General features: G+C 39.4%; 3 protein-coding genes across 3 annotated transcripts; 2 read left to right on the top strand and 1 right to left on the bottom strand.

The window, feature by feature from the left end:
- The first annotated feature begins 1,415 nt into the window (after positions 1–1,415).
- cbx8a (chromobox homolog 8a (Pc class homolog, Drosophila)) lies at positions 1,416–4,234 on the top strand. The gene is made up of 5 exons (XM_084745101.1): positions 1,416–1,663; positions 1,785–1,828; positions 2,236–2,301; positions 2,747–2,813; positions 3,236–4,234. The coding sequence occupies exons 1-5, from the start codon at positions 1,595–1,597 to the stop codon at positions 4,064–4,066; spliced, it is 1,077 nt and encodes a 358-aa protein (XP_084601227.1). The 5' UTR covers positions 1,416–1,594; the 3' UTR covers positions 4,067–4,234.
- Positions 4,235–7,910: 3,676 nt separating this feature from the next.
- Positions 7,911–15,441, top strand: LOC146309572 (meteorin-like protein). The gene is made up of 4 exons (XM_084744158.1): positions 7,911–8,151; positions 9,229–9,644; positions 11,247–11,306; positions 14,201–15,441. Exons 1-4 carry the CDS (start codon positions 8,072–8,074, stop codon positions 14,536–14,538), a joined length of 894 nt encoding a protein of 297 aa, XP_084600284.1. The 5' UTR covers positions 7,911–8,071; the 3' UTR covers positions 14,539–15,441.
- A 3,297-nt stretch (positions 15,442–18,738) lies between these two features.
- aqp8b (aquaporin 8b) lies at positions 18,739–22,252 on the bottom strand. Its single transcript, XM_084743750.1, has 5 exons — positions 21,957–22,252; positions 21,005–21,131; positions 20,136–20,350; positions 19,587–19,721; positions 18,739–18,925 (listed from the first exon to the last, which is right to left on the bottom strand). The coding sequence occupies exons 1-5, from the start codon at positions 22,214–22,216 to the stop codon at positions 18,883–18,885; spliced, it is 780 nt and encodes a 259-aa protein (XP_084599876.1). The 5' UTR covers positions 22,217–22,252; the 3' UTR covers positions 18,739–18,882.
- Positions 22,253–22,949: the final 697 nt, after the last annotated feature.

The following is a 22,949-nucleotide window of genomic DNA, read 5'->3' on the forward strand; positions in this document are numbered from 1 at the left end:
AAATTAAGTAGTAGTAAAAATTTAATGATAATAATCATAATAATAATAATAATAATAATAATAATAATAATAACTGTTAATATCCCAACAGTTGTAGATTAAAAATTCATCTTAGAAACAACAGGCCCTCATAACCATATTTAACAAAGAATGAAGATTAAAAATCAAATCTTGATTGTGTTTAGATGCTCAAAACATTCCACTGATTACAGAAACAGAGCTGGTCCTCAGTATTTTATAGTTAATTTTACATAAAGCAGAAACAGATGAGTAGGTTCCGCTTTGCAGGGTGACGTGTAATAAAACAAATTAAGTCAAATTAAATCATTTAGAACCTGAGAATAAAAACTCATGTGAAGGCTGATAAAAATTATGTTTGTTTTTGAGGGAAGAAGTCGATAAATAAGCGGTCGCTCTGGACAACGTTTGCTTTTCAAATCATTTTGTTCGCCTTATAAAAATTTTTTAACAGTCAATACTGTAATGAGTCAACACAAAGCAACTTCCCTTTCCCGCTCAAGTGCAATTGATTTATTGATTTATCCTTTATTTTGCGAGGAAGGTCTTATTGAAATACAAGGTATCTTCTTCCAGGAATACCTGGTCGCAATAAATACAGGTTGTCCTGCAACAAATCTTCAACCGCTGAAATGATGTTAGAGCCGATAGACTTAAAATTATTTCCTTTTTTTTTTTTTGCTTTCCATTCTGTTATCAGTGCAGTGTTTTTTCTGACTCACGTGCGCAGACATTAAAGATTGTGTGCTGACAAGGTGCGCGTAAAATGTTAATGCGCAGGAGTCCATTTATGGTATGTCTTTACACAGGCCCTTTTCTTTCGATATTCAGCACTGAAAACGGCTGCAAGTGTAGGTAAAAAATGAACTGTGTTGTCGCAACTTGAATTAAACAAATTATTTGAAATATTCAATTATGAAGCTACTGACTAATCAAACTCAAAGTGTGTCTAAAGGGGGTTTCTTCCACAAGAAGGACAGATATCTGACCATTTGTGATCCCATTCAGAACAGTTTTTATGCAGTGGTTTCTGTTTGTGAGCATATTTGAATTAAAATGTTGAATTACGTATGATTTTACATATATTGATAATATTTACAGATGTTTTGTGTAAATTGTTTGTCCGTGAGGATGAAACATTTTATTAAACCAGCAATTCTCCTCCCTCATTGGTTTAATTTATTTATTTATTTTAATGCTTGTGAAATTAACCTTTTTTTTTCTTTTGGTTTGGACTCCACGGACCCCCCCACGGGGTCCTCGGGGGGGTCCGTGGAGCCGCTCCGGGAGCCTCTGACTCCGCTTGTACCCCTGTGCCAGACATTCCTGTACAGCTGCCAGAGCAGCGGGACTCCTCCCCTCCACTCAGACACACGGAGCACGTAGCAACAACTGAGCCAATGTGCTCCACCGCGATCCGTCCTACCGACTGCGGTGCCTGGCAACAGAAAAAGACGTGATGACGTCCTCTTCAGATTGCGTATTATGGGATGTGCGGAATTAAACAACCCGAAGAGGACACGGGGAAGCCAAAAATAATAAAAGAGACAGAAATAAGCGAGGTGCATGGTGAACCATGGAGCTCTCGGCTGTTGGTGAGAGCGTCTTCGCAGCCGAGTCCATCATTAAACGGCGAATCAGACGGGTATTCGTTGCGTTTTTCAGCCGCAGGCTGTGTCTCCGCACATATTACGCAACCATTTGTTTGTCCAGCGCCGACAGGCAAACCTCTGATAACCTGATTGTATTACGGATCTGTTTTGCAGGGTCGCTGGGAATATCTCGTGAAATGGAAGGGCTGGTCTCAGAAGTGAGTATAATAGCCGAGGCTGTGAAGGACAGCGCTCCATCCTGGCCGCTCGTACAACTGCACCGCCTCACACTCTGTCGTTCTTCAGCTTGTGGATGTGTTTTTAAAACCATATCTGCTGTGTACTGTAGCTAAACGCAGTTTATCGTTAGTCTGGTGGCTCGTGTGCAGCAGTCAGGGGTTGTAACTGTCTGCGCTGCAGCCCGCTGTGATGTGTTAAAGTCCACAGTAGCTTTAGCAATGGCTGGGTTCACCATGCGTCACTGTCCGCTACGTAGTCTGTAATTGCAGCTCACGCAGCGAGATTGCTTTGGTAAAAGTATAACCCCTCGCGTGTGTACACTTTGACATGTGATCCACTGACTGTATACTAACACACACCTCTCCTCCTCGCTGTGGGGACACAGGTACAGCACTTGGGAGCCGGAGGAAAACATTCTGGATGCACGTCTGTTCGCTGCCTTCGAGGAGAGGTGAGGGTTTGACAGCGCAGCAGTAGGCCGCTCTGCAGAACCGAGATGGCACCGCGCATTCTGGGCTCGAAGAAAAGTCCATAAAAATCCGACATTTAGTGTTATTTTGGATCTTTAAATCTTATTTTTCGTAAAGGAAATGGTAACAAGTGTCAGTGGAGCGAAATGATTCCGTTTCCAGTTGATAAAGTCGCAAGGTGTGATGTAATTTTCCATCACAAAGAGGTTATCTGCTTTACTCTGACACATTTTTCATTTTAATTTCACCGATTTCTTACGAGAACTTTTCTTTAAAAAAGTAGAGAAATGTCACTCCATTTGGCAGAGTTTGCCCCACACGTGGAAAATAGATTTTCCGATTAAATTATTTTTAAAAATGAATATTATCTTTAACTTTCTGTTCATATGTGTTTTGACGATTCTTTTCATGATTTTCAATCATCAGGGAGCGTGAAAGGGAGCTGTTTGGACCGAAAAAGAGGGGACCCAAACCTGAAACATTTCTCTTAAAGGTGGGTGAATCTTTTGATGATTTTCATTTCATCTTGTCGTCTTTTCAGGCGGTACAAGTGATGAATCATTTCCATGTTCTGACAACTAAACGGTCTTATTAATTTCGAAACTGCTACACTGTGTTTCAGACTTTCATACAAACTAGTAAAATGACACATACAAACCAAACGAAAACCTCTGATTTACTCCGTGCTTTTTATGGGGTTTATTTGGGTACAGCGATTATACATTTTAAGCATCATTTACATGTTATATGTTTTATAAATATGACACATTCCTTTAAACTCACTCAGCAGCTGTGGGACGAGGCCCTCAACAGATCCCCAGCTGTTTCTCTTAGACCTTTAAATTTCCTCAGGAGACTTCACATTTCCATCTCTGGGAAACCTCCTCTCATAAACGCTATTTGCTCTGTCCTCAGGCCAAAGCCAAAGCCAAAGAAAAGACATATGAATTCAGAGGAGAGGCTCCCAGAGGGATCCAGGTTTCCTATCCCATCCCGGAGCCTGTCATAACACCGAGGGCCCGGGAGGGTTTACGCGCCGTGGTTCCCACAATCTTCCCACCGAGCACGGTCAACAGAGGAGAAAGTGTCCACGTTGGACCACCGGAGCCGGAGAGGAGGCCCAGGCCCACTCCACGAGCTGCTCTGTCAGTCCAAGAATCCACCCGGGTCCCCAAAAAGAGAGGCCGCAAACCGAAGCTGCATTTACATTACGATGCATTCGATGGAGGCAGCTCAGCAGAGCCGGACGCCAAACGCAGCAGGCTGCTGGAGCAGTCCAAAATGCCCCGACGCTTGCACCATCACGGAGGAGAGACGTCAGATCACAGCCTCATGCAGCTGACCAAGAGGTTTGAGGAGGAGACCACGATAACACCAAAATCCTCCAGTGAGCAGAGACATGTGGGTGGTTCAGGGTTGTCCTACAGCTGCGCATTCAGTCCAGATGTGCGCAAAAAAAGTGATCACAGGACTAGGTGTGTCAGTAGGATGACTGCTCCTCAGCTGAAGCACTCCGCAGAGCACCGGAGACAGCAGGGGAAGGACTGCTGTCCTGGACCTGCTGTCATCCCCGCACTGCAGGACACAGAGGACATCCACGATTCGTCCGCTACCCCAGCTTCGTCCTGGACCCCCTGTTTTGCCAACGTGGACACTGTGACCGTGACAGACGTGACCATGAACTTCCTGACAGTGACCGTGAGAGAGAGCAGCACGGACAAAGGCTTTTTCAGACAGAAGAGATGAGTATGTAGGTCACAGAAGGCTAACATAATGCTTATAAATAAATGTTTAACAAGCCACTAACTAACTTGCCTACTGTAATACTATATTTTTTCTATGTAACTTTCAAACATGTACATACAAATATTTAATACGCTGCTGAGAAAATTAAAAATGAAAGTGATATTGTGAGTTTAAGGGGTGTTTTGTTGCGGGTTCTACACACAGTATCTGTTATCTTGTTAAGATTATCCATAAAGTTTTTTTTTTTTATCATTTGTTTTAGAGAAGCTGTTCAACCATGTACTCATAAACAATTTCATTAGAACATTTGTGGAATAATTCCATAATATTAACTTGGTTGTGGCAGTGTTCCCCAGTAAAACAAGAATATAAAGTTACAAATTTTATAAATTTCCTGTCATGTCTTTCACCGTCTGATAAAGTCCTAAACTGAAGGTTATAATATGTATTCTTTTGTAATCCAATTTCATTGTTTGAAATGCTTGTAGGCAGCAGGATCACGTCAAATAATCGAAAAAATAAATTTCACTTAGAGCTGGTAATATTAAAGAACATGAAAACTAAACTCCAACTTCGTCAAGATATTTAGAAGATTATCCCAGAGTTTCACAAAGTATTTTAGTCTTTAAGATAATACGAAGTCCTAATATAAAAATCCTTGATTAAACGTTTGAATGTCTTATTTAGGAATATATCAGGACCCGACCGACCTGCCAAAACCGATATTGGGGAGTTAAAAAAAAAAATCTGATCTTGATATATAGGCTGATATTCTTTTTACAGAATATAATGTACAGAATATGCAATGAAATGATCCCACAGAAGTGGTCAAAGTTATATAATGGAGGCAGGATATATTACAGTTTAACAATAAACTTTATTTTCTAAAGTTCTATTAGGTCAGTTAAACAGCAAACTTATTGATTATTTTTAATAATTATAAACAACTAAATATATATATGAACACAACTAAATATAAAATGTGTTTTAAAGTTGAACTAAGAAAATGGACTAAATATACATAAAATGCTGCCTATAATGCTAACAAATGAAAAACAATATGTATTATGTTCTGTTAAAAGTTTTTATATTGGCACATATCAGACAACATATATACCGATACTCATTTAGACTGATATAGCTGTGATAAGCCAGTATTGGGCCGATAAATCTGATATATTGGTCGGGGTGCATATATTAATAATTCTTTCTGAACAATTATTCTTTCTTTTTTTTAAAAAAAATATTCAAACAAGAATTTTGGGAAGATAATTGAACAAATGCATGAGATTAAATGATTTTAAAAAAAGATTAAAAATGTGCTCATTTGGATTTACAATAGGATTAATAGATAATTTTGTATGAGGAGACTGACATCCGTACATTGATGTCCACCTGATCACTTCAAACAACGAGGGCCTCATCTCAAACTGAAGAAATCCTGCAATGAACTGACTTTTGTTTAATTTTCTATTCTTTTTATGGTTTAAAAGTTATGAGCCATATCTCATGAGAATAAAATATATCTTAGACCTAATTGCCAGTTAAAACTTACGAGCATATTCTTCTTGTTTCATCGTAATCATCTTCATCTTGGTCACATTTCAGACGAAAAGACTGCAAAGTGCGTGTTAGGCCTTAAAGCTGCCAGTGGGTCTGGAGTGGGATTGTTTCGATCGTTTTAATTTAAGGACCTAAATGATTTAAATATGATTACTCAGTGGCATCAGTGACCCATTTCACTGCTGTATGGACAGAAAACTACAGGATGAACAGGCTGTGACCCCGTGTTGAGTTGACTGAACTTTAAGCGTTAAACTGACATTTTTAAAGCGCGGATCACGTGGAGGCCGTGATTTTTCTTTCCCACATCAGTGACAGCGTTTCCTGACAGCACGCAATGTGCACCACCTCGGTTCATTATAGGCCTACAGTATATGAAAGATCCAGGCTGCACTGCGTCAATAAGAGGCCACTTCTTTCAGGCACAAAGCCTCTATTCAGTTTGGCTTTGCTTTGTCTCTCTGGGACACATGAGCCAGTCTGACCATCCGGTACTCCTGTGAGGAAACTCCGTCTGGTTTCTGGTTCATCATTTTAAATGTGAGACGACTCAGGCCGCTGTAATGTCAACGTTGTGTGCCAGAGCTTGTGATGGAAAATAAAGGCGAAGTTTCTACAAATGTAATTTGAAGCCAAATCATAAAAAAAAAACATTGCAACACGGCCCTTTTGCCATTACTAAAATGTGTCATCACAGCTGCATTTATACTCTAACATTTTGTGAGCAGGCACGTATTTAATTAAAGTTGTGGTGACAAGATGTGATCGGATTCCAAACTTCAAGATTTGGTGACCCGAGCGGCAGAGGTTTTTCCTGCAGCTGAGACAACATCTGGCCAAATTCTCCACATGAGTGTAATTTACTCCACGACATCCCCATCCAAACCGCTTTGATCTGATGCTGCCCGAGGGCCCATATAAGCTGAACCTTGAGAGGGGCTGCAGCAGCAGCTTGGCCTGCCTGGTTACGGTCCACGGAGTTTTACCTCCACAAGATGTCGCCACCAGCCTTGAAAGACCTTGAAACGATGCCAAATTATTTTTTTTTGCACAAAAGACCCCTGCAGGCTCGAATAAAGTGAAGCTCCTCGTCGTCCCAGTGGATTAATCACTGGTGAAAGCTGCTTCCAGTTTGTACTCGTCTGCAATATTAGCGGCTGTTGAGTTACAGCCTCGGTGTCTGTGGGCCGTGAGCGCCTACAGCAGCAGCAGACTACATTTTGTCCTCCAGATGTGAGGGGATTGTGCGCTGCATCATCCCGCCACTAGATGAAGCTCGAGCACAGAAACACAGACATGAGCTATATTTCCCCCTTTATTTTTTCTGTTTTTTTCAGTTGGCCTACTTTTGACATGATCCTTGGTTAACTGCTCTTATAACTCTGGAAACCCATTCAGGCAATGTGAAAAAAAGATTTAATGATAATAATAATAATAATAATAATAATAATAATAATAATAATAATAATAGTAAAGATCCTGCAAGTCATTATGAGAAACTTATTTTGAGATATATTATTTTGTTATACTAATTAACTGTTTTGAGAAAGTTTCTCATTATTTTGAGATATTTAGTTATTATTTTTGAGAAAGGTAGTCATTATTTGAGATATTAAATCATAATTTTTCCTCTTTATTTTGAGATACTAAGTCATTATTTTTGAGAGTTTCTCATTATAAGGAGAAACTCTCAAAAATAATAACTTAACTCTGACGCACTAACTCATTATTTTGAGATACTAAGCCATTATTTCGATCTATTAACCCATTGTTTTGGGATAATAACTAATTTGAGACAGTTTTTTATTATAATGACTTGCAGGATCTTTGTTGTTTTCATTACATTGGCGAAAATGAGCTTCCATATTAGACAGTTAGTGAGTCAATTTATCTACTTCTAGAGGACATTTGCTCTAGTTACATTGAGATGTAGAGTGTCAGTTGTGCTAAGAACAAAATATAGGCTGTAAAATGTGAAGTATATAACTGAGAAGTTGAAGTTAGTAAGTAAGTGAATTACTGTGCAGAAAGGCGCAGTGACGTTAACAGATGGCTGAAGGGTTTCAATCTGATTGTCTTTTTATTGAGCAAAGACAAAGAGCTGCAGAGGCCAGCAGTCCCCAACAACTGGATCAGTCCTAATTAGAGAGTGTGTGTGTGTGTGTGTGTGTGTGTGTGTGTGTGTGTGTGTGTGTGAGTGTGTGTGAGTGAGTGTGTTACAGAGAGAGAGAGAGAGAGAGAGAGAGAGAGAGAGAGAGAGAGAGAGAGAGAGAGAGAGAGAGAGAGAGATGATCTCGTGCAGCTGAATCATCGCGGTGTGGCAGCAGATGCGGTGCAGAAGCAGCAGAGCACTTTGCTCTCCTGATAAGTGGCAGACAAAGTTTCTAGCCATGCACCGCCGTCCACTTGTTTCTGATTTTTTATTATCTCTGTGTGGTTGAGATGGTGCCAAATGTGATTATTTTCATGCTGGGTCTTCAGTTGCGGCACTGCGCGGCAGATCTGTGCAACTGGTCTGGAAGGTGAGGAAACTTTTTCATTGATCCGTAATATTGTTGCATTTTTAAAGAGGGGAAATGATTTAGATAAGATTATTGAAGGCAGACTGGCCCTTTGAAAGGCAAGGTTTCTATTGGCTTTACTTATGTTAATAAATCATGAACTAATTATTTATGAATCAGTTAAAATACATTTATACGAACAGATGATCTGCGCCAAAATGTATTAACACTTTCAGCTTGATGATATCAGTAATCCTCTTTAATGACTTATTAATTTCTAACATTTATAACTACTGTTTTAATGCTTATTAGACAGTGAGAAACATGGTGTTATTATACAAAAACAACCACTGGGATCATTGGAACCTGCAACCTAAAACTTGTTCTAATTAGCTTATGACTGCTTTATAAAGTATTACTAAATAAACAATTTGTTTTAAATTTAAAATTTAGTGTCTGGGCTGCCTTAATATTTTGAGTTGATTGAATTTGAAAAAAAAAAACAAGTTGAAGTATATTTTAACGATTCAAAACAAACTTTTCTAGACAAATAAACTTGATATTCATTCACTTAAGAAAACAGGTTAAATAACCTTACTATATTAAGTTGAACCAATAACTGTTCAGTCATAGTGTTCATCATATATGTTTTCTTCAAACTATAAGAAAGAAAGAACTAAGGAGAGTTTAAACTTTCACAAAATAATGTCTGCTAATGTGCACCATGTTTCTGTAGAAACTTAACTAAATGAGTTGACTGCACTCTGTACAGTACATTGTTCAATTCATCATTTGAAGTTAAAAGAGGAGAACTCATTGTTAATCAGTTCAGAAGTGTTCTGAAACAAATGCTAGTCAGTTTCCTTTTTAATTTACTTGGATAATAAAATGTCTATTTAAGTTAATTAGTTGATTCCATTAAATTCTTGAATGTTTTTTTTTTCTTTTTGTTTTTTTTTACATTGTACTAACCATAGATAAAGCCATTAGTAACAAAGTAATCCATGACATACATGTAGGAGTCATTTGATCTTGGGAACCTGTTTCACATGGTTGAATAATCAGACATATTGCTCGGTTTTATCTCGTTGGGTCCAGCGGTTTTGCAGCTGGCGTAGACTCCAGGATTGTTCTCCAGGTGCGGCTGCGCTGTACAGAGGGTTCGGTGCGGTGGATATACCCGGGCCAGGCTCTCCGGGTGGTCCTGGAGCCCAACTTGTCCTCCGCCCGGCGCACCACTGTCTGCATCAAACCGTCTCCCTCTTTCCGCGGAGCCAGCGTGTTCATTGAACGCACCAAAGGGGAGCTGGAGCTGCTGGTGACGGACGGCTGGCTGCAGCCCGAGCAGCAACAGGTGTTCTGTTTCCGGGCAGACGGTCCGCACAGGCCCGCCATCTATCTCCAGCCCAGCCCGCAGGGGGATGGAGCCTGGAGCAGACGCACGATGGGCTTCAGATACGAGCTGCTGGGCAACAGGAGTGCTGCACCCAACCTGGGCCTCAGAGGGCTGCAGAGTGAGTAGAGCCTCACTAAGTTTGATTCATTCAGTTCCTAGTAGATGCATTTCCTTAATACCATGCCGAAGAATAAGTCACTGATTAAAGCCTTACAGATCAGTTATAAGCCATTAATAAGACCAGTTTTGGGGTTGCCAGTTTTTAAATAGGTAGCCATGTAATTAGCAGGATATACATAATGATAAGGTGGTGCAGGCCTCACCACAAAGCTGTAAATGATCCCCTAAATATAAATCTTTTTAAGGATGCCTTATGCCTTAGTGTCTCTAATTTTGGTTAATAAAGATCAGTCCTAGATGCATTTGGTACCACATCAGTAAGTCACCCTTTATTAAGGGTTCAGTATAAGTTGTCACAAATGGCATTATTAATGGTTAATAAATTATGACTTAACTAAGGCTTTATAAATCAGTTATAAGCTATGTATAAGGCAGGATATGAATAGTCTCCTTTAGTGAAGGGGGTGTTGACCATTTACCTTAGAAAGGCTGCAGCAGATTGTGACCAAAATCCACTTATTAAAAACTTATTAAGCATTTATTAATGGATTATGAACACATATAACTGATTTATTGCCAAATAGAAATGTTTTTTCTGTCTTATTCTCTTATTTCCTTCTTAATCTTATTAATCCTCCTTATTGAACATATATTAAAACACATACACCAAATATAAATAATAAACATCAACATCATTCTCTGTCAGTGTTTCGTAACTAATTAATAATGCATTGATGCATACTAATTAGCCTAGTTACACCTTATGAAGCCTTTATAAAGGCTGCCTAGTAGAAAATGCCACCAAAAATTCTAATACAATTTTAAAGCCATTTGCGAGGGACCGACCAGTCCTAAGTCTAATAGTGATAGTTTAATTATAGACCATGCTGACTTGAGCATGCAGCTGCTGGTCAGTCTTGTGTTTTGTCTGGCTGTCTGGTTTCCATCGAGGGACAAAGCAGCAGGGACAGAGCAGACCACAGGGCGGCTGAAGGGCACCGGGCCAAGGGGCCTGAATTGAGACCACAAATACTTTTGCAGATTCCGCAAATGCCTTTTCATTGTGCATGTCTGTTTATTAGCATTTATCCATGTGTGCGGGCCTGTCCCAGTGTGGTGATGTCATTCTGTGTCCATAATAGACAGCTGCTGGTTCATCTTTTCTGCATTGCCAGACTGGCAGAAGTGTTTGACTGCTGCCGTCTCCTGCATTGGCACGGGGTCATTCAATTAGGTAGATACAATAGGAGTCAAACACGGGGTCAAGACTTGTGAGAGTTTTTTGATCTGGAGGCGGTTTGGTGGGCTGATGCTTAAAGGAGCGGCATTCCTTCATCAAACCCTTGGTTTCTTCTTTCTTTGGTGAATGGAACCAGTATGTGTGTCAGATTTTAGGCCAGTGAAGTGGTAGGGAGGAGATGTGACACCCATCCATCAATCAGTGTCAGTCATAGATCTTTGGGTCATACATGGATTGGGAGAGGGAGATTATGACTAACAGGAAAAGTGGGAAAATCATACTTGGCATACTTACTTTTCTATGTTGCCATTCTATATGAAAAATGTTTCTTTCACTGATTTTCTCACCTTCTTTTCTCAGCTTCATGCCGACCATGCAATGATAAGGAGCTCCTGCTGGCCATCTGCAACAGTGATTTTGGTAGGTACCTAATAATTTTACTGCACAGACAACAAGCTCTTTTACTTACCTTTCTATTTAAACACATTGAAAGAGCACCATTAAGTTCCTACTTCTGTGGCCCTGTGAGCACAATAGTTGTGTAAGATACTTTTGACAGGTTAATAGTTATGACGCACACACACCATTAAATATATGCAAAGTATCGAAGTGTCAAAAAGCATCCCCCAGGGTGTCATACTGGAACCACTGTTCCCCATATATGTAAATCATCTCTGTGAAAAATGCTGCATACTACTTGTAATGCAGATGATACAGTCACACAGATCTATTGTTTATCCCTTTAGGAATAAAAACTCATGAAAACCTGCAGTCTGCCTTGATGTTGTTCAGACCTATTTAACTCAATTTAGGTAAAATCAAAATGGTCACAACATACAAATATGTAGGTGTTATTATTGATCAGAACCTGTCATGCAAATCTTTTTGGGGAAAAAAAAAAATCCAGATTCTCCCTTCAGGCAAAGAAGCACTTGATCTTAGCAATATTTTTACCCTTTTTGGATTACTCTGATCTACTCTTTATGAATGCACCTGAGGGCACCTGCCTGTTGCATGTGTGCTGGTGCCTGTGCAACAGCTGCAACAACAACATGCATATTACCCAGTAATCATCGTTGCATATCTGTATATGACAAAAATACCACAGAAACACCCTCTCCCCTGCAAAAAAGAGAAAACCTGATGGGGATAGGTTTGCCTTTGAGGGCATACATAGCAAATGGCACCATTTTGGACTTAAAGTGGGTTGAACACTTGACTCATTTACAATTGCCTATTCTCCACCCAACACATTGTTTGAGGGCCCACTCCCACTCACCCCACTCAATGGGCCCCAGTTCAGTCACATTGCCTATCTGTCTGTATTTGCACCCCCGGAGTTCAATCCACTGCAACCCGAGAAAACACATGCAAACAGACAAAAAAAAACAAGCAAATTAAAAAATCTTCACCAATTTGACAACACATGTATGGCTTTTAAAAATGCTGGAAAGTGAGTAAACACAACCAAATGCAGAAATGCTGGAGCATGGCCGTGACATGCTTGTTCTTAAAGGCAGCTCTCAGTAAGTGCTAGAAAATGAGGTAAAATGTAAGGTTTTGTGGTGTCCAGGAGTGTTCATCACTTTCTGGAGTCCCATGTGTGCTACTTGCATCTCTGTATTTGGTAGGTTTCACTTTCCAGCATTCTTCTCAATGCTGTTTTGTTAAATTGGTGACAATGTTTTCTTGATTTTCTTGTGTTTTGTCAATTTGCATATTTTTCTTTTTGTTGAGGTATCAAGGCCTCCACATATTGGAGCTATAAATCAATGTAATATATGTAATTTTGCCAAACTGTAAAAAGCTGAAGGAGAAAATTAATTAGATTTGTCTGAGCACCCTCTGTGAGTTACCCACGTTGTAAAGAGTGGATGTAAATGGTTGTTGTATAAGGTGCTAACATAAATGTTTCCAATTGAGAGACACGTAATCTCAGGTGTTGAAAGTATTTTAGCACGGTCAAGTATTAAATATAGTATGCAAAGTTATGAACTTCTGTTTTACTTTGTTTTATAGATTGAATGCAACTTTGTATTTTTACTCATCTACACTTATTTAGTGTAAAAAATATTGTAGTTATTATTTTACAATTTTGTTCACTGTTACACTTAGATTTGTAGATTTTAGTCTAAAACACAAGATCACTTTATTAAATATGATTCAGTGTCATGAGTTAAACCAGTGCAATAAAATAGAAAGCTCCACTTGGACAAGCCACTACAACCCTAAAATGTTCCTTACATGTTAATGCTGTACCACGTCATTGTGATTGTTTTTGTTGGTACTGTGATCTTTTCTTCTTTATGCAGTTTGCTGATAATATGCCTGTGCTATTACTTGAATAAGAAGATTTTGAATGCAGAATCTGAATACTTCCTCCACCAATAGTAATTCTGAGATAATGTCAAAAACTGTTCTACTGGTCTGGTGTGCGCCTAGAAATCAGCAGCTTTGCTGGCAGTGCAGAGGAGGTCGAACAGATGTGGAGGGGGGGCTGCAGAATGAGAGGGACTTGTGCTGTAGAGCAGAAGTAATAGGTCCACCGGGCTAAATGGCCCGAAGAAGAAAAACAAGGACAAAAAGAGAGACAGGGAGAGAGAGAGGAAAAAAAAAAACATGTAGGAATCTATTAAGATTTGGAGGGAATTTCTATGGACAACTTACATCCAAAGCACAATGGTTTGTCATTGGATTTACTTAATGCATGTAGTGTAAAGATTAAGAAGGCACTCAAATCTAAATACCTTATTCTGGAAAGCGCAAATAATTAAATGGAAACAGATATTTCTTCTGTTTGAAGTTGCTATTTATCATTTGGAAAAAGTCAGTTCTTCCTCCATCAGTCACTGATTTGATTTCATGCACGGAGATTATTTTTTTAAAAGGCAGATGCTGATTGCACCCAGGGTGGAATATCCAGTGTGGATATCTACACCCACCATGGCAGAGAAAAATCATGATCTCTCTCTAAATTCAACAAAGAAGTTTTGTTTCCAAACCCTAACCAAGTAGTTATGTCTAAGTGTAAAAAACTGACTTCTAATTTCACACTAAACTAAAAGCTTAGTGCTTAACCCACTGCAGCCACTTGTGAACAGGAAATTTGTTGCCGATTAAAATTAAGTTAGAAAATACAACATTTACTCCATTCAATGTGACCTCCACTAAAAAAAAAGACATCCATTTCTGGTCTCCTATACAAATACAGATACAGAGACAGATGATTTAGTTGGTTGAACAGATACAGATACAGATAATGCAGTCTCTTTGCACCTCTAGTAAAGAAATGGTTCTGCTCTTTGTTCTTTCAGTGGTCCGAGGCTCCATCAGGAACGTTTCCCATGACTCTGCACGTCAGACCTCGTTGGTGGAGGTGGCAGTAGCGAGGCTGTATTGGCAGCGCAGTGGAGTGTTTGAACAACAAGAGGATGCTTCTGGGTCATCTCAGCCCGGCTCGTCTTGGCGTGGACACATCCACACACTCCTGCAGTGCCACGTGAAGCCTGGGGACGGAGAGTTTCTCTTTATGGGATCAGAGCACTTCGGGGAAGCTTGGTTAGGGTGTGCCCCACGATACAAAGACTTCCTGTCAGTCTACCAGACTGCCTGGGCGGCACGTCGGAATTCCTGTGACTTCCCTTTAGACTGAGGAAGTGTGTTGTTTTAGCACGGCTGAACCCTACCAGTCTCTATCCACAGGCATCCCCACTGCTGCACTGGCACTGTGGGGTCCCTTGTTGTCATGTGCCAGCAAGGTGGCATCCAGCATCACCAGCAGGGACCAAGCTGTTGAACTGCTGGTAAAAAAGACCTATTTGGAGGAGAAGAACGGGGGCAAACAGCAGGGCCTCCTGCACTGAGGCTCAGAGAGGGCCGGCCTTTGTCTCTATCCCATCACTGCCCTCAGTCCTGCGAGACTGAGAAGGGGTTGAGTTGCTGCTCTCTCTTTGTGCTTCTCCCAGCATCAACCGTCGCTCATTTTGCTGCCTCTGTGTGACAACTGCCCTCTGAACTGAGGTGGGAGGGAAGACTGAAGCATGGCCATTTGTAATTGACAGTTTGTCCTACACTCTTAGACATAAACGTGCTAACTAGAACCATAAAGACTTCTTTGACTGAAGAAGCCTTTTTGGTTCCTGGTTCCACCTAAAACCCACCATAAAGGGTTGTACATAGAACTATTTGTTAAAGGTGTCTTACAAAACCCAGGTTTTACAGAGAACCTTTTTATGGTGTAATGTTTCCACCCAGAACTCTCTCTGGGGTTCTATCAGGAACGTTTCCTCCTCCTGGATCCAAACAAGAAACCCTTCAAAAAAGGGTTTCTTTTAGAAGCACAGGGTTCTGGGTAGAACCCCACCCCTCAGGACGATCCTTTTTGGAACCCCTAATTCTAAGAGTGACTGAATAGGCTTGTATATACTTTATACAACTGTGAAACAATTTTTATTCTGATTAATCTGTATCTAAGTTTAAAATCCTCTTTGTTTTGTCTATTTATATGTGCTGTACTCTACTTATGACCTTTGAATTAAATATTTTCGCATCAGGATTATTGTACTTATAATGCAAAATAAATCCTATAAAAACTCCACTGTAATAGTGAACAATTAGTCTGGCATTTTCAGGTAGAAATTGTATATTTCTTTGTTTTTAAAATGAGGAAAATTATTTGTATTTTACCATTTTAAATTAGAAAGTCCATGGCAGTTTTTAGTAATGGATACTTTTGAAATGCTTAGCTTGGCTTAGCTTTGACTGGATGTAATAAATCAGATTTGTTTTTCAGATTTTGAAAAATCTATTTTACATGTTGAGAAGGAACTAAGTTTTTTAATATTTTGTCTTAAGTGGTGGACACAGCAGAATAGGACCTAAATAATAAAATAACACTGGCACATCAAACAATTTTGTGAGATTTCTGGCCAGTCACTTGTCCACATTTCATCTTGACCTTAGCTGTTTTAATAAATTAGACAAATGTGCATTTGATCCATGGATATGTGGCATACAATACATATATATATATATATATAATCAGGAGAATCAGAGTCTGATATAAATCTTAGTTCGTATTGTGTTTGTCTTGGGAGCACAATAAATACAAAATAAAATTTCCAACATTGTAATTTGCAAGGATTTGATTACATTTTGACAGAGAATCTTGCCAGTTCATATATTTGTGTGTCTGATAAAGTGTTTAGAAGAGAACAGAGCTCATGAAAAGTGCATAAAAATCTAAATTTCATGAGGTCCTCAGCTTAATAAGAATGCTCTGGCCCCTTAAGACTTGGTGCTCTTTTTGATAGCTGGTTTGGTGAAGGCTTAAATGAACTTACACACCCCTTTCCCATCATACGCTGCATAATCTCTGATTTCTGAGAAGAATGGGATTTAGAGTTGAAGTGTCCTACAAGCTTATTTTGTCCTTTTTCCTTCTGCATCCCATCTTTTCCCCTGTAATCAGATTCTTATGATAATAAGATAGCCCTACCATAAAATTAAATACAAAATCTCCTTAGATGGCCAAAGCTCTGCGCAGACTGAATTGGACGTTTCTTTTGAGCTGTGTGGCCCCTGCATCACGGTCGAAGAAGACAAATGGACAGATGTGAGGCCCCAAAGTCTGGAGATCCTCCCCCTCGGCCCCTCCCCTAAGAGGGGAACAATTAATTGACTTTTAAAGCAACTGCTTTCGTAGCCTATTCCACACTTCTCCTTGGCTGAGCAGGGCTCACAAATTGGTGTGTTGAACTTTTTATGAGGACTAAATAGCTGCCAATGAAAGTGTAAATGACTGTGTGGTGAATGGGGCCCGCACAATGGCCCTGCAGTGACAAGGCCTCTGGCAGACATAATGAGCATTGTCACGGCTGCTCTCATCTAGAAACAATCAGGGCTCATGAATCCAGAAGCCAGAGGAGGGTTGATCCCTGCCTTTTACTCTCACTCAGTCCGAACTCTTCTTGTGTATTTCTGCTCTCGTTATTTTTAAAAGTTTTCTCTATTGCTCCTCTTTGTATGCATGTCTTATCTTTCAGTTTCACTTTATACTTGATTTTAGGGAAACACAGAATAAAGATGTTTCACCAACTAAAAACATTGTTTGGGACTCAACTAATTTTTTCTCACTAACTTAACATAAATATAGAAGTTTAATTTATTTAATTAATTCATTCATTTATTTAATTAAACTTAAAACTTATGGTATTTATTTTCAGAAAACGTTCTTCTTACTTGGACTCTTCTGACTTGAGTTGAATGAACATACTGTGCTGACTTCAATCAACTCATTAAAATAAATTTCTAGAGAAACACTGATGCATATTAGCAGACTTCCCAGCATACACTGCCTGAGAGTTAAAACTCTCCTGAGACCCTTCTTCTTGTAGTATGAAGAAAGCATATATAATTGTCATTTGTCTCTAATACATTTTAAGATAAGTCTTAACTGGGACGATGTGAAAAGAAATCAAATTTGTTTGTAGTGTTCATGAGTGTGACTGAACAGTTGTTGGTTCAACTTAATATCTTAAGGTTATTGAACCTGTTTTCTCAAGTACAACTGAATTACTACAAAGTTTATTAGACTAGTTTATTAGTTTTGAATCTTGAAAAAAATTTAAAACATTTTTTTACAGTGTAAATCACAAAGTTCTTTGTGTGAAATGAAGAACTGACTTTTAAACTGAAAGAACAGAGAAATCAAATTTGTTTGTAATGTTCATCAATGTGACTGGAGCATTGTTGGTTCAGCTTCATAGTGTTTTGAACATGTTTTTTCAGTATTTTTCTCTCAAGTTTATTTGATTACAGAACATTACCTTAAAATCACCTCAACTTGTCTTTTCAAATTCAGTCAACTTAAAATCTTAAAGCAGCCCTGATACCATTTTTTTTAAGTTAATACAAATAGTTTATTATCAGTTTATGTGTATAAGACCTGGTTAAAGGTTGCAAAAAGAGCTTATATTGATAAATGATGGCCAGAAATCCAGCTTTCCACAAACTTTTTTTCATCCAACAGAAGCCCAGTTTGAAGTCTCCTCCCTTGGTATTGTACCAGGGGGGCCACCATGTCAAATTTCCAAGTGGAATATAGCCTCTCTGCGGGCTTTTGAGACCACACAATTCTCATTTCTGGGAATTCCAGCAGGCTCTCATGGGGAACGAGACCAGGAGGGCTCGGCCGGGAGCTCCTGCGTGGTGCGCCGGCAGGAGTCCACCCAGACTGGGGGGTAATTGGTTTATCCCACCGCCTGGCCTGCTTTCCCATGTGGGCCACTGCTGCGGGGAGGCCCAGGGGTACAATATGGAAACAGCATGATACCCTCCAGTGCCGAACAGGCATTCACTGCTCTGGCTATAGAGACCGAGCACAGAGTACCAGGAAGACAAAGCTGAGGCAGAGATGTGTCCTGGCTTTGAAAAGGTTGCCATTTGGTCTCTTTTTAACGGTGGGCAGCATTTGTGCTTGAAAATCTGAAGTAATTGAATTGTGGCTCAAGATTGTTTTTCTATATTCAAAAGGTAATGAGTTTGAGAGTTTTTCTTAGATTCTATGTATAATTGTCATCACTCAAGCACCTGTCATGCACCTGTTTGAAAACTAGATTTTCCTTAAATTAAATAAAACACAGTGAAGGCATTATAAGAGAGACCGGAGAGACAAGTTGACACAGTTCGCTAATCAGCTGCAACTCTGTTTAACTTTAACTTTGCCGAGAAGTGTAACCAGTATCATATTAACTGTAAGCTCATCATAATATTACAAGCTGTGTTTTATAACCATCAAACTCCAACACCTGTACTTTGAGGAACAAGAGTCACATTAGCCCAAAAACAAACGTACAAAAAGGCTGATTTTTATTACGTAGCAAAGAAAGAATAATTGTACACAAACATCTCAGGGGAACACTAGAAGCTGGTCATATTTTAACTGTAGATGATAAAGCAATCTCATGATTTATCCCTCTCAAGTTCATGTAGGACCTCATTTCAGAATGAGTCGAGTCTTCCTGTCTCCAAGCACGAGTCTGAAAAAGCAGGAAAAGCATATTTTGTAATATTTTTCTGTCAGTAATGAATTTTTCTTATCAGTGCAGTTACATTAGGGTCCTTTAAGTCACATGTGTCATAATAACACAGAGTCCAAAAACTGCAGAATGCATTCCAATTTGTTTAATCCATGCACTGACGGCATCTAAACAATGGGTGTCAGTGTATGCTAGATCTCAGCTGTTTCCAGCAGTGCTACGCTAGTCGAGTATCATTAATAATCGAAGCTGAGCAAAATGCAGTTATTTCATTAAATGCAAATATACATTTTGAACTTGAAACCTTGCTCGTAGGCTACACAAACTGAAAATAAAACCCTTACTGCTATTTTGACTTTATTACTTTTACTTTATTCTTTCATTTTTTCAATAAGTTGTACAATAGTTGAACACTTAAATACCTGCTTGCCATTAATTATCCTACTTTCAATTTCAGAGCTAGTTATCAATTGAACCAACTGAGTTTGACACCGCGCCTTAAGTGTGTTGAGGTAATTTGCAAAAACAGATAAACACCATTCTTAAAGTGATTAAACCATCATCAGTTTGATTAATATTCCCCTGAGTGCACAATAAAAAAACAACAACATAATTTAGGGAAATAAATAAAAATAGAGATATCTGTGTGAGTTGCACCCACCGAACCAGTGCAGCTGCTATTATGCCTCCTACGATGGGCCCCACCCAGTAGATCCAGTGATAAGTCCAGTAGTTGGTCAATACGGCTGGACCGAAGGCTCTGGCTGGGTTCAGACAGGTGCCAGATACATCTCCACTGATAAAACAGACAGGTATGAGATATTCAGATGAGTTTTCAATTATTTGTGTCAAGACGATGATATTTATTGTCTGTTTTGTTCTATTTGCATCACAGCTACAGAATGACATCCTTTTTTTCACTTAAACAAACCTGTAAAAGACCATGAAAAGATCTTTACAGATAGATTATTTTAGTATGAGCTGTCAGGTTTTGTAGATGTTGACCACAGAGATATCTGCCTTCTCTCAAATATCATAGAACAAGATGGCACTCAGCAATGTCAGCATCAATGTCTCTTTCCAGAAATCATGACTCAGTTATTCACAACAATCCGCAGACCAAACAAGCAGAAAAACCCCGAATGGTAGTTATCACTGTTATTTCTAAGATTTTGGATTCACATTTCTTGTCCTTCCTAATTTTACTCACCCAGCCAAGATGTTGATGATAACAGTGCAGCCCACCATAAATGGCACCAGGGGGCTTCTGGTCTTGGTGTTGACGGCCCCCAGCAGCACCACCATGGTGACCAGGCAGGTCATGGCGATCTCTCCAAACAGAGGCCCTGCTATTTCGGCATCTGGCTGCAGCAGAGCAAACGCAGCCCCATGGGCTTTGGCGTAGTTCTCTCTTGAGGTCATCGCCTGTTGGCATCAATTCAACCATAATAAGTGCACAAAGAAAAAAAGTCCAAGACAGGAGTGTCAAACGTAAGGCCTGTGGGCAGGAACTGGGCCTCCAAAGGGTCCAGTTCGGCTCAGTGAATGACTTTGCAAAGTGTAAAAAATTGCAGGGCAGTCAGTAATTCCAGACCAGAATACAGTTCTGTGAGAAAATGATGAAAACTTATTGTGGTCATGTTTAAAGATACTGAACACTGTGCAAAATATTGTCAGCACCTTTGTACAAAAAATAATCTGTAAAATCTATGTAAAATTCCTAAATACAAGTTTTTGTGCCTTTTGGTGCCACTCTGATCTGCATAATCCAGTGCATGAAGGTAGACTGACTTGATCTGGAAATTGCTGAACTTGCACCAAACACATCTCAAGTTGGTCATCATCTGTTTTGTAAATAGATGGTTCACTGACTGCAAATGTTTTCACACAGTATATTTATGTCTTTGCATGAAAATTTGAAGTTTTTTTATTTATTTATTTATTTGCTTATTTATTTTATTATGCAGTAGTTTTACTTTTCTGACCCACTTGAGATCAATTTGGGCTGTGTGTGCCCAATTAACTTAACTAAGTTTGACACCCCTGGTCTAAGATGGCAAAAAGATGAGACAGGTTCACCTTCGCCATTGCAGCTCCAAGTACTCCTCCAGCCAGCTGACATGCGAGGTATGGGATCACCATATACAACTCCATCCCTCCACACAGATAGATGGCCAGGGTGAAAGGGGGGTTGAAATGAGAACCACTGGAGAAGTAAAAACAAGGGAGAGAGCCTGACTTTTAGTTACAAAGTTCATAGCTTTATATATATATATATAAACTATGTGCAAAATGATATTCTCAGATCCGTTGTATGGTTTGACTACCTGGCTCTTTTCAAACTATAAATCGAAGTATAATGAGCAAGTCACCAGGGAAAATAACTAACATATTTTTAAACAGTTAAAAATTATTATTATCCCTGCCAAATGTAAGCCTAGAGAGGATTGTGTGATTGGTTGTGTGTGTGTGGGTGTGTACCATTATGTTTTGGGGTCATTATTCACTTTGAATGATATCTCAAGAATGCCTTGAAAAGATTGTTTTTTTTCAAACTCGGCACAAATGTCCACTGGGACTGAACTGACTGGAATTGATGGTAATTTTTGAGATAACTATGACCTCACAAAATACATTTTTGGCCATAACCTTTTTCAAACACTGATTATGACAAAATTTCACACAAATGTCTAATAGGATAGTAGCTGTGCTGGAGAGTAACTCAATTACAAAATAAATATAATTACGATCCGTTACAGTTACTGAGAAAAAAGTTGTAATTAAATCACAGTTACTAATCAAAATGTTGGTGATTACAAAGGGGTAACATCCAAATATTCTTTTCAGGCTGCCCAGCAGAGATTTGTCCTCTACTGTTCCAGTTAAAAAAGTGTTTTAAAATCTTGTTTCTGAAGAAAAAAGAAGTTTAGTTATTGTCCATCCAAGACGCACACATTTTGCATGGCACAATAAACTATACATAATCTGTAGGAGAATGTTTTTTGGAAAGAACATTGAAGATGAGCCTCACCTGATCTCAGCCATGCAAGCCACCATAATGGCCACAGCCAGGCCGTGCACCAGAGCTGGCTGAAGCCTCCCTGCAGCCTCCACATTCTCTATGACCGACACGCACCCGATAAACACAAAGAACATAGTTCCCACCAGCTCCCCCAGGCATGGCTGGAACACCCTCTCAAATTTGTTAGGAGGTCTGGCTGGAGGTGTCTTAACCTCAGAAGACACAAGAGACGTCCCAGCTTCAGCCATCTCCATCTTCTCATCCGCCATGAGTCGTCAGTGAGGTCTAGCTGTGAGAGCCGAAGATGTGACACTGAGTGCACTGCCCTGAAGTGTGCATACAAATATCTTTATGCCTGCTAATCACATGGACTTTGGTGTGTAAAGATAGTCTGCCCCACTGACCTGTCATGGACCCACTGACCCTTTTTCTTATTAATCCAAGATGGTTTGTTCATCATATGCCCTCTCATCACTACAACAGTTCACTTGCAAAGATAAATATTAAATGCATCTGCTGACAAGTTGGTGAACTGTGCCATGTCCTGCTTAAAAATCAGCTAGTTTGGTCAATAATTGTCCCCTAATAACCAACGTGTTTTCAGATTCTCCATGGCAGGGTCAAAGCAGGACAGGACAGACACTATGGCAAAGACCTCTTGCTAATTATGCAGTAATTTGACTAAAACACAAGTTTTCCTCTTATTTTGAATTTGATTTCAGTTCTATCAAAGTCAAGTTTCCTAAATACCAGTAATACTAAAACTGTGACCAAACAAAACAAGGATGCAAGCCAGGGCACTTGCTAAATATTTACCCAAGAGCAAAGTCTCTAGGTTGTTTTTAATTGGGAAAAAGATGGCTTACTATAAGTTAAATTGTAGAATTTCATGATACAGCAGATTTCACTTGCTAATGAATAATTTCCTACAAAATGGTCACACATTAAACAGAAAAAAGCACACATTACAGAACACATACAGTACATAGGGCCAACCAGACA

This window comes from Lutjanus erythropterus, chromosome 19, assembly GCF_056507025.1.
Source record: "Lutjanus erythropterus isolate fLutEry1 chromosome 19, fLutEry1.hap2, whole genome shotgun sequence".
Lineage (NCBI taxonomy): Eukaryota > Metazoa > Chordata > Actinopteri > Lutjaniformes > Lutjanidae > Lutjanus > Lutjanus erythropterus.